The sequence below is a fragment of the Oryzias melastigma genome, linkage group LG8 (assembly GCF_002922805.2).
Source record: "Oryzias melastigma strain HK-1 linkage group LG8, ASM292280v2, whole genome shotgun sequence".
Taxonomy (NCBI): Eukaryota; Metazoa; Chordata; class Actinopteri; order Beloniformes; family Adrianichthyidae; genus Oryzias; species Oryzias melastigma.
In genome coordinates this window covers 15,325,007-15,336,434 of record NC_050519.1, presented here as the reverse complement: position 1 = coordinate 15,336,434, position 11,428 = coordinate 15,325,007, and the positions used below count along the sequence as shown (strand labels likewise).

Here is an 11,428-nt window from a genome sequence, read left to right as displayed (position 1 = left end):
AAAAAAAAAAAAAAAGATAAAGAAAATGGAAAACGTGGCCATGCTTGGCTCGTGCACATGAGACTGTCCTCTGGCAATCAAAAACCATAGAGTTTCCGCACTAATTTTCCGATAACAAGCTTAGCAGTTCGCAAGCTGATGCTTTAAATCAATTTGCAAACACGTTCCCAAACAAAAAAAGGGCACATGTCCACTACTTTAGATGGAAAGTTGCAAAAAAATAATCATGTTTGGCGAACATAAATTGAAACTCCAAAAAGGTTTTAATAGACAAGAGTTCATGTATTTGCAGTCTACTTAACAATGTTTCTTGCAGTGCTGGGTTTGTGAGTGCATTTGGCTTCTGTAGCTAACTGTGCTGTAAAATGTGGCTGCTTATTGCTGATGTTCAATCTGGCTTTCAGTCCTACCGCACAGCCGCAGTTATTCCTCTGTTCCCACTCTCTGTGGGCTGCTGGCATGCCAGCAGTGTGAGGAGTCAGACCATATTTTAATTTATTGCTTTAAATAAAGCACAACACTTTTGAATTCACTCAGAGGTCTTTGTCTACTTTCATGTTTTTAATGTCCTACCCAGTCATGCCAGACTCCAAGACTGTTTAACTATGAATGTAATCTTTGGGCCATTAGTAGGCTTAGAAGTATTTCTAAGTTTTCCAGAAATATTTTATGAGTGGGCTGGGTAACACAGCCAAACTGAACCTTAGATTCAGTTTACAAGCTCATAATTTGACTCAGTTACTGACTCAGCATAACAAATGCACATCAATATTTTTAATAATAATAATTTGAAAGCTAATTCTGTCCAGTTACATAAAAATATTTCCAAATTATTACTTATTTAAAAAATAACAAAGCCGAAACTTTCATTATTAAAGACATACTTGGATGAAAATTTTCGTTGCACCGACTTTTAGGTTGGGAGTGTGAGGGGCAGTAAGCTAGCAGGTGAGCGTATAAACAGATTTCGAAGTTATGGCTGACAGGAAGTGGCAACAGTCGTGCCCACATTTCTATTGTCTCTTTGTCTGATGTAAAAGTGTTCCCAGTGGTCTTTTAATTATGAATATGCCGTTTTTAGTCGAAAAAAAACAAAACATTATTTTCTTGGACATAGTTTCTGCAGAGCGGCATTAGAAATTCGCTTATGACTTGTTCCACCCTCACTTCCCGTAATCCATTTGTTCATACGCTCTCCTGCTAGCTTACAGTTCTTCACAACCCCAACATAACATTACCAGTGCAACAAAAATGGCAAGTAATATTGAAGCTGGGCTGCACAGTGGCGCAGTGGTTAGCGCTCTTGCCTCACAGCAAGAAGGCCCCGGTTCGAATCCCGACTGGGACCTTTCTGTGTGGAGTTTGCATGTTCTCCCCGTGCATGCGTGGGTTTTCACCGGGGACTCCGGCTTCCTCCCACCGTCCAAAAACATGCTTCATAGGTTGATTGATGACTCTGAATTGCCCCTAGGTGTGAATGTGAGAGTGAATGGGTGTGTGATTGAGGCCCTGCGATGGACTGGCGACCTGTCCAGGGTGTACCTCGCCTTCGCCCATCAGTGGCCGGGATAGGCTCCGGCACCCCCGCGACCCCAAAAGGGAAGAAGCGGTCAAGAAAATGGATGGATGAATATTGAAGCTATCCAGCCGTACAATTTTGAGCCAGATTGCAGTACGGATGAGGAAAACAAAGATGTACATGGATCTGGTCGTCTACAAGTGGATATATCAGAAGGGAGCAGAGCAGGCTTGCTGTTACAGCTTCTATGTCACGGCTACAAACTTTTTTAAACAGAATTGTTTCATCTGCTCCTGAATTACAACCATTTGAATCAAGAACTCAGAATTTTAAGCCTAATTTTCTTTACATGTTCTCCATCATGAGAATGATCGAAAACACCAACAACACAATTTTATTTTTAAACCTTTTCCCACAACTTTTCCAAAATATTCCAGAGATGATGTGTCAAGAAATTTTAGTTGAACCTATTAACGTGTAATCTACTTGAATAATCTCTAATTACCTGAAGACATTTTATCTACAAAGGGAGCAGACTGAGCTTTGCACAGTAAACCCCTGGAATGTCTTTAAATATGTAACTTTCCCATTTTGAAGATTAACTTGCTAGAAGTACAGAGGTTCAGCTAAAAATAACGACATAAAGAGAATCAAGGTTGGATTCACACAAGTAAACACATTTCACCCTCTGGGACTTTAGCTGTTGCTGCCTCAGTGGAGTTTTTGTTTATCTTAATGTCATTCTTGAATTATGAATCAACATCCCTTCAGTTATGCTTGCCCTTGATCTTCTTGTAGAGTTGTTTGCAGTAAATGTGGTTTCATAATACATTTTTTTCTTTCTGTGTCTCTTAAGAGGAAGACGAGACGATCTAAACTGCCTGACCACAACAGCCAAGATGCTAAAAAAGGCAGCTTGTTGTGGGAGAAGTCAAATTCTCTGTCTGGGAGGAGCAAAGGTAGATGGAGCACCAGGTTTGAACGGACTGGGGGCACAGCTGCAAGCACGCAAAGAAAAGGGAACAGCGGTCGAGGGGGAAAACTTAGACAGAAAACCCCCCAGGAGCGGGAAATGACAGCAGCTGGACTGGATGGCGTAGTTCTTCACGATCTGTCCAGCAGCCGCAACCTCAGCGACAGCCACGGCGGCATCGACGCCGGAGGGAAGTTTCCAGCTGCTGTCTTGCCAGGGGAGCCGGGCAGCGTGGACGGCGCGCATCAAGCCCCAAGCAATGACTTTGTGCCTAAATGCGACATCACAGGCAAAGATGCTCTGTCGGCTCTACACCGCGCCGAGTCGCAGCGATGCAGACAGGAGATCGCCAACATCGTGTGCCAGCATCAAGCTGGGAAGCTAATGCCACACGGGTTCCCTCAGTTCTGCCCCCATCCAGGTAAGATTCATTTGAAGGTGTATTATTTGGTAACATAAACTTTTCTAAAAGTCTTTCCCTCTTCGATCAGGGTTTTCACAGCCAGTCGAGGCTGCAGGTGAGGAAGACTTCAGCATAGCTAAAGTGAAGAACCCTGTCAGGGTGGCGTTTGTCCTGATGGTGCACGGCCGAGCTGTTCGACAACTCAAGCGACTCATTAAAGCCATATACCATAGAGACCACTTCTTCTACATCCATGTGGACAAGGTAACAAACTGCACAGTCTGGCAGCATTGCTGTCAGTAGACCCTTCTTTTTTTTAACTGTGAATTCTAAATCATCTACTCCATCCTTCATTGGAGAGTTTACATTTAGCCCACAGCTTTCACAGTGTGGCAAAGTGGATTAGCCTGGTTGGATCTAAGTATGGTTAATCTTAGGGAATGGATTTAGTGGAGGAAAGGTTGATGTTGTTGGAAGGCTGTCCATTGAGCGGGGGCTGCAGTGAGGTTCCTGTGGTCACTCCACCTGTTGTAGGTGGAGAGATGGAGCCCTGGGGAGTTTGTTTATGTTGCCGCCAAAAAAAAAAAGCAGCAGTGGCATGGCTCAGGATGGACACAAACAACAGTCTGAGACACTATGCAGGCGAGAAATCATCTTTCTCTGAGACTAAACAGATGTAAGCCAGCCCCTCTGCAGTTTATCTTCTAACCATCCTTGATAGTAGATGTGTGTGAGATTAGATTGCTCATTTTGAATTGCTGGAGCAAAAAGAGATAAGCACAACATTATCATTTCAGTGTAGTCTATTATTCAAGTCTCCTCAGTTAACTCTTTAAACACCCGAGTTTTACCTCCAGTGTTGACATTCTTTCGACTTGGGTAAATCTTCAACCGTTTACCCAACTAACATAAATCCAGTGAATTCTGAGGTAGAGATATGTACTGATATGCAACACTAATTTGCATTTATATTGTTTAGATACACTTCAAAGATTTTTACTCAAAATTTTTGGATGATTTGGTAATACGTCTTCAGTGTTTTTTCAGTATTCATTAGTGTTTTTGTTGTTGAGATTTCCCTCATTTTTTAGTGGTATTATAGGCACAGAAGTTGCTCTAACTCCAAATTTAAGCTTCAAATGTTTCTGTCTTATGCTATATCGCTAGGTTATGTGTTCAAGAACGCGCTGAACACACTTTTAGCTCATGGTACTAACCAGTGACGTGCGGCGAGGTTCACGGCTGGTTAGGCACTGACGTCATCAGTCAGATTTACAAACATATGAATCCTACAGAGTAACTTATTCACCATTCGACAGACAACCGTTAAAGTGTGTTGTTTAAAATTTAATTTCAACATTTTTATTCCATTTACAAAGTGTAGCATAGAAAAAAAATCACCATTATTATTATTATTGACTAACTTATAAATGAAGTCTGTGTGCAGCTCCTTCTGAAGAAACTCATGAATAACCTGTTTGTAGAAGTCTTCCTTTTCTTTCTTCAGTTTTAAACATCTCTGTCTCAGTGGAGATCACTATCAGTGAAGAGTCTCCACAAACTCCTGAGTTTAGAGACGTAATCCTACATTGCCCTGACTGCACGTCACTGGTGCTAACACATCTCTGTCGCTACTCGATACTAGCGCATGTACTTACAGTTGGAAGAGGCTTGGTGCAAAATGTCAGAGGACTTGGCACTTCTGTGAATCAAGAAAGGACGCTACCCATACGTCAATACCAGATCAGAGTCCCTGATTGGTCAAAGTTGGTTGTGAGTTTTGTATGTAGAGCCCAAAACAGACATAAAAACTTGTGTATCAATGCGCGAACTTGAAAGTTTTGTATGCAGAAGCCCAAAATGGATATAAATGCAAGTTTACATAGACTTTTCATTGGAAGTGGTTGTTTGAATGCGCGTTGTCGAGGTCTGTGTGAAGGTAGCTTTAGTGGCTCTGTTAACTAAAGTCACTTGAAGGTATAAAAGAAGGCAAAAACAACAAAGTTTAGCACTTTCAGTAATAGAGATGACTCACTGTTAAAAGGCTCCATCTGCTTGCTGTTTCTCTAACATCTAGCTCCAATTCAACATTAGCAGCTTCAGATCTGTGGGAACCAAAGGAAGCTAAAATTAGACATTTCCCATTGAATCTTTTATGTAACCTGTGGGGTTCATCTTTCAGCGTTGTAGCTACATGCACCGGGAAGTCCTGCAGATGGCAAAGCACTACCCAAATATACGAGCCACACCCTGGCGGATGGTCACCATCTGGGGAGGAGCCAGTCTTCTGAAGGCCTACCTACGGAGCATGCAGGACCTGCTTTCCATGGCTGAGTGGAAGTGGGACTTCTTCATCAATCTCAGTGCAACAGACTTCCCAACTAGGTCAGTCGGATGTTTTATGGAACTCTCCTGTGTCCTGTTTGTTTGTTTTAGCAGTAAGGGGATGTCGGTTTTTCTGTTGGATGTACCTTCAAACAGGCTTTCTACAAGCACAATCTTTTCTGGGAACTATTTACATTTTGCACAATTTTTCCCGTCAGTCATCTCTGACGGTCTTCTTGAAGTTTGTGTAGCTGTGCGCTTAGCAGAGTGTGTGACTCACAGATCGTGACTTCTGCAGCATTCATCCACAGCATGGACTCCAGGCTTGGGGTTTTGGAAGCATCACATTTTACAGGTTCTTTTTGTTACTGAATCTCAGAGCTGACAGAAAAAAAGGCAGTTTTTTTTTTTTTTTGGCTGAGTTTCTGGGGCAGCTTTGAATCCCATTCAAAGCATCTGAATGTGCCCCTGAGCCCGTCCCAAGGCGAACAGCTTACATTGCTCGAGCACAAAGAGGGACCTGTGATTTAAAATCCTCTCTGAAGGAGTTCGTTTAGCTTAAGTCTCTTAAATCTGAGTTTCGGTTTAACTTGACTGTTTTGGATGTTATATATCTGACTTTCAGGACAAACGATGAACTGGTGGCTTTCCTGTCGCAGCACAGAGACAAGAACTTCTTAAAATCCCACGGGAGGGAGAACACCAGGTGAGGCGACGTGTTTTATGAACAAAAACTTAAAAAAAATCAACATTTATATAGTGATTATCTAAGAGAAAGTTACATTTTTTACACTGTTTTTATTTTGAAGGTTTATTAAGAAACAGGGCCTTGATCGGCTCTTCCACGAATGCGACAACCACATGTGGCGTCTTGGCGAGCGCAGCATCCCAAAAGGCCTGGAGGTCTCTGGCGGCTCCGACTGGTTTGCTCTCACCCGCCACTTTGTGGAGTACGTCATCAACTCCCAGGACGAGCTGGTGCTGGGGCTGAAGCAGTTCTATTCCTACGCTCTGCTCCCCGCCGAGGTAAGCAAGCCTAAGGTCGTCTGTTTATCTCCTGCACGCGCGACTGACACATCAAAGTACCAGTCCGTCTCCCGATTTGTCCTCCCCCTGCCACGCCAGCAGGGCCTCGCGGCGGAGAAAATGCTAAATTTTAGGCTTTATGGCGCAATGGGGGACAAAAGAGTCCATGTAATGTGTGGCTTTGTGGTTGAGCCTCAGATGAGCCACAGTCTGTTCCCTGCAGACGAGCTGTGACCTTTTAGAGCTCAGTCCTTGGATAGAAGCTGCTCATTTCATTTTTTTCTTTCTTCCCAGTCTTTCTTCCACACAGTGCTTGGGAACAGTCACATGTGTGACACCCTGGTGGACAACAACCTGCGCGTCACCAACTGGAACCGGAAGCTGGGCTGTAAGTGCCAGTATAAACACATAGTGGACTGGTGCGGCTGCTCCCCCAATGACTTCAAACCTCAGGACCTCATTCGGATTCAGGTGAATTCACCAAGCTAAACGTGTATCATAAATATCACTTTATCTGATATTTATGTCACTTTTGTTGACCTGTAAATAAATGTATAATCTCTGGCTTTTCCGTCAACAGCAACTGAGTCGTCCGACTTTCTTCGCTCGAAAATTCGAGTCAACTGTAAACCAGGAGGCCATAGAAATCCTGGACACTCACCTGTATGGGCAGTATGCTCCAGGAACCGCCGCCATCAAGGCGTACTGGGAGAGCGTGTTCGAGCAGCTAGATGGCGTGGGCTCCCTCAGCGATGTGGCTCTCACCGCCTACACTTCTTTCATTCGTTTGGGCCTGAAGAGCCTGACGAGTTCTCAAAGCAACGCGGAAGCCTGCAGGTCGACGCTCCGCTTTTCCTCCATCTCTGATCCAGCTTTTCATTTGTCTTATAATATTGGTTTCCTCTCTGCAGGTTGGAACATGTCGGGTACCCTTTGTCTGTACATTTGTACTTTTATGATGACCACTTCCAAGGGTACCTGGTTCGCCAGGAAGTGCAGACTGTGGGGTCAAAGGAGAGAGAGACCCTGGAGGTCTGGGCTATGCCTCAAACCAAGCTCACCTTTGAGCTCCACCTCAGAGACTTTGAAAGACTCAAGAACCTGGAGGTAAGAACCCAGAGAAGGAAATGTTTCCAATTGTTCTACGTTCACCGGGCATGTGCGTTCAAGGTAAAGGAGCGTTCTTGAACGTTCTTTTTGGTGCTAACAGAGTTAAAGCCTGGAACTTGAACCTATAAATGAGTGAGCTTTGATGCTCAACTATCCTAAAAATCTTTTTGGAAGCTAAAAGTTTTCAAACATCAACAGCTTATAACCCCCCCCCCCTTTTCAGGTTGGAACAGAGTGGGATCCCAAAGAAAGGATCTTCCGTAATTTTGGCGGCGTGGTGGGACCTTTAGACGAGCCCCTCGCAGTGCAGAAGTGGGCGCGCGGTCAGAACCTCACGGCCACCATAGTTTGGATCGACCCAGCTCTGGTGGTGGCCGCCTCCTACGACATTAACGTGGATGCAGATGCAGAGTACACGCACTACAAACCGCCGCTGCAGCACCCCCTGCGGCCCGGCACGTGGACGGTTCAGCTGCTGAAGCAATGGCAGCGCGTGGCCGAAGTGAACTTCCTCGTCATGCCGTTAACGTTTAACAATAAAGAACCGCTACGAAGAGGTGAGAAATGAAAGCACATCAGAACTAGACTGATTCTTTTTTTTTTTTTTTTGCTAACTTTATGATTTCTACATTCCAGAGGAGGACAGCTGGTTTCATTCAGGGCCTCCGGGTAACTTGTACTTGGATCACAGCCTCCAGCAGCTGAGCTCTGTGCTGAAGCTGCCCCCCCAGGAGCCCGCCATGCAGGCGGCCCTGCGCAACGCTCAGTTAGTGGGCCAGCCCCTACAAGAGTGGGTGGACAGGCAAGTGGAGAGCTTCTGGGTAATAGGGAGCATGTGCAGTGCACGGACATCCTCCTGCCCCGCGTTGGGGTCTTGCTCCAAAACCACATGGAGCTCCTACTCACCTGACCCGAAGTCTGACCTGGGGCCGATCAAAAGTGACGGACGGATCAGGTAGCCTCACGGCAAAGCGCAGGAGGACTGTCGGACAGCAGCGCTGACACTTTCCAGAAACTCGATAATATTGAGATGAGCGTGGAGCTCGAAGGAACCTCAGCAGGAGTCCCAGCTCTCAGGGAGGGGCTGGACGAGCGTTAGGACTGCAGAAAATTTGCACACAGAACATTTCAACCCCAAAAAAAACTGTATCTTTTTTTTTTTCTAAAAAGGAAAAAAATGGGTACACAAATGTCAGATGTTTAGCTGTTTGGCTGGTCTTCATTCACACAACTTTAATAATCGTCTGGTAGGAGTCACCTGCACAGGTCTGTTCTGAGTGAACTGTGCAAGGTAGTTTTTAAAAAGCCAACGACAGACTGTAACGCTGTGTGCTCGATCTTCATTTCAAGGGAGAGAGGAGCCTTTTAATCCTATTGTGCTTATTTTAAAGCATTACGTAAGCATACGGAACAGATGTGAAGTGCACTTTATTTAAGATTATGATATTACGAAGAGGTCACTTGGTTTCAGTGCAACAAAGTGGAACGACGAGAATCAAGGTCACACCTTTTTTATTTTTCTTGGAGCAGACTCGCACAGCCTCCTACTCTTGCACAGACAGATCATGGAACAATTTTAGAACAAAACGTTGTTTCTTCTTCATTTCCTCATACTTGGTGTATGTGGGGAAGTTTACAGCTAGTCGAAGGTTTGTTTCTCACTTGAGCCAGAATAACTGCTCTGGTTTTCTTGGAGCTAAGATTGTATGTCGATTCTGCTCACAGGTTTCAAACTTTACGCCATGACAGTCACAATCATAGGATATCAAATGTAAACATGCGTTCAAGCTTTCTCTTTAAAAACCCACTCCAATTGGGTTTTTTAAGCTATTTTAAAAGCATTCCCAGTCTTTTTTTTTTTGTTTTGTTTTAATTATGGTTATACAATTTTTAGTCAAAATCTAAAAACCAGTGTTCTTTCTTGAGGACATAGTTTCTGCAGAGCGGAAGCTGTTGCTGAGAGCTCTGATCAGGGAGCTTGTGCAGAGTATTTTCATGTCACAAATAGACATTTTTTTCATCTGCTCCTGATTCACATGAATTTATATAAAGAAATACTTGATTTATGTGTATTTTTTCTCTTTATATGTCCTCCGTCATCAGAAAAAAGCCACAAAAACATGTTTTAAACACAGTTTTCATCGGAGTGGGTCTTTAATACATTGGAACTATCATTTGAGTGTTTTATTTCAATGGCAGAATTGTTACACCTGTGTATTTTTTTCAAGGTTGGTTCTGGTTTTTGCCCCCAAATTGCTAAATTGTTTACTTGTCAGAGGTCTCTAAGCTGCCTTCACTTTATTGAGTTCAAAAGTGTTTACTTCAAGAAATGTTTCTGAATTCGTCTTGATCCCCTGTTGATGTTCTACCAGCTTTTGCTCAGAAGTCTTAAGTTGAAGTTTCAAAGTCTTGAAGTGACCTTGTTTACCTTGCACAGTACGTTTGCTTCAGTGAAGCCCTGGTTCGGTCATGAGGGAGCACAGTCATAGTCGTTGAGATGTTTTGTTTCAGAGAAGTTCTATGTGTTTCGTCTGCACGGTCAGCTGGTTCGGCATCACTGGAAGCTTCTGTCTTCTGCGGGTGGGAGGTTGAGTTTTCTGTCCGTGTTGTTGTGATAGGCAGCAGCCGTCTGGAGTGTGAGTCATAACCGGCTCTGGCTGTTCTCATGGTGCACAGCCGGAGTTTTCTACAGAGTGGCTCACAGCAGAGTCATACTGAATGATGAACAAATAAATACACTTAGAAAATGTGCTTCAGTTTCTTCTTTAGAACATCTTAATTCAATGTAGTTTGTGTGAAACATGATTTTTTATCAATTAAGTTGGAGAACATCCTCCCTGACATGCACATCATGGTGTATTAATGAGGCGCTCTCCAAGGTGCTGAATGTTTTCATAAATTTTACAGCAAACATTTCTTTTTGTATCAAACAAAACTTTCATATAAATAACTTTCACATAAACAAAATTCAGTTTAATTTTGCATAAGAGATGAAAGCTGCTGAGAATAGGAGCGACACGTAGAGGGGATGAAGCAGATAAAAGGAAAGCTGCAGGTTTAAGAGTTCATTTAACCTGCAGCTGTTTGAACAGAAATCTGTCGATTTAAGGAGATGGAGGAGGGAGGGATTGTGTCTTCGGACAGCGCTTGTGGATCTTCTACGGTGGACTCGGACAGTGAGTCACCCAAATGCGCCTACAATGAAAACCAGACACAGAAGGTAAGCGAAAGACATCATCTTACAATAAAAGGTCTGTCATAAATCAGATTAAATTGTATTCCTTAATATTATCCTAACAATGTTGATTTTGCATCCAGAAAAACATTTCTTCACATCACTTAAGACGGTTCATCTACTGTTCTCAGGCTGCATCCAGAATCTTCAAAAACTCAATGTTTGCACATGTAAGCTGGCTACTTTCACTGCTATCGCAGCAATCATCACACATCCTCAAATTAATTTCTTGGTCTGGCTTGTATTTTTTTCCCTCCTTGCAGCACTTGCAGATGGTGGCTTTTTATTGCTTTATCTCCAAACCTATTTGAATGGTTTGATCCCTCGGTTTTGCCACGAGGGCCACGATAACTAGATTATTGAATATTTATGAAACAAGGATTGCATTGTGGAGCTGGGATCAAGCTGCGGCCTCTCGGTTTATTGCATTCACAGTGTCTATTTGTTGTTCTGCCCGGTAACAGCCCACCGGAAAGTACAGAGTGACCACAAAGCAGATCTGTGCTGAGCCACTTCACGTTAAAGTTTCCTGAACTCGCACAATTACTAAATTATATAAAATTTACATTCAAGTTGTGCATTAATGTTAACAAATGTGTGTTTTTACATTGAAAACAGTCAGAGTTAGTTTGAGGAAATACTGTCTGCTGCTGGCACAGAAGGAAGTGGCTGAAAATGAGTTAACACCGAGTCTGCTGCTATGCATGGTCTGTGAGATGCTCGGGTTTACTCAGGTTCAGAGTTATGACACCTTACTTGAAAAGTTGCGTTGCTATGGCGACATTTTCATCACTTAGTGAAGCAACCTTCCTCGCAGGAAACATGTACTTCTCTCTG

General features: G+C 43.5%; 1 protein-coding gene across 1 annotated transcript in view; it reads left to right on the top strand.

Moving 5' to 3' along the window:
* The window catches only part of xylt2 (xylosyltransferase II), a 12,747-nt gene extending 2,640 nt beyond the window's left edge, over positions 1 to 10,107 (top strand). The window contains exons 2-11 of the mRNA XM_024272523.2: positions 2,376 to 2,913; positions 2,984 to 3,159; positions 5,078 to 5,280; positions 5,846 to 5,926; positions 6,030 to 6,246; positions 6,541 to 6,717; positions 6,827 to 7,083; positions 7,158 to 7,353; positions 7,580 to 7,913; positions 7,993 to 10,107. Of these exons, the coding sequence (XP_024128291.1) occupies positions 2,376 to 2,913; positions 2,984 to 3,159; positions 5,078 to 5,280; positions 5,846 to 5,926; positions 6,030 to 6,246; positions 6,541 to 6,717; positions 6,827 to 7,083; positions 7,158 to 7,353; positions 7,580 to 7,913; positions 7,993 to 8,315 (2,502 nt within the window). The 3' untranslated portion in view covers positions 8,316 to 10,107. The remainder of the gene's footprint in view (positions 1 to 2,375; positions 2,914 to 2,983; positions 3,160 to 5,077; positions 5,281 to 5,845; positions 5,927 to 6,029; positions 6,247 to 6,540; positions 6,718 to 6,826; positions 7,084 to 7,157; positions 7,354 to 7,579; positions 7,914 to 7,992) is intronic.
* Positions 10,108 to 11,428: the final 1,321 nt, after the last annotated feature.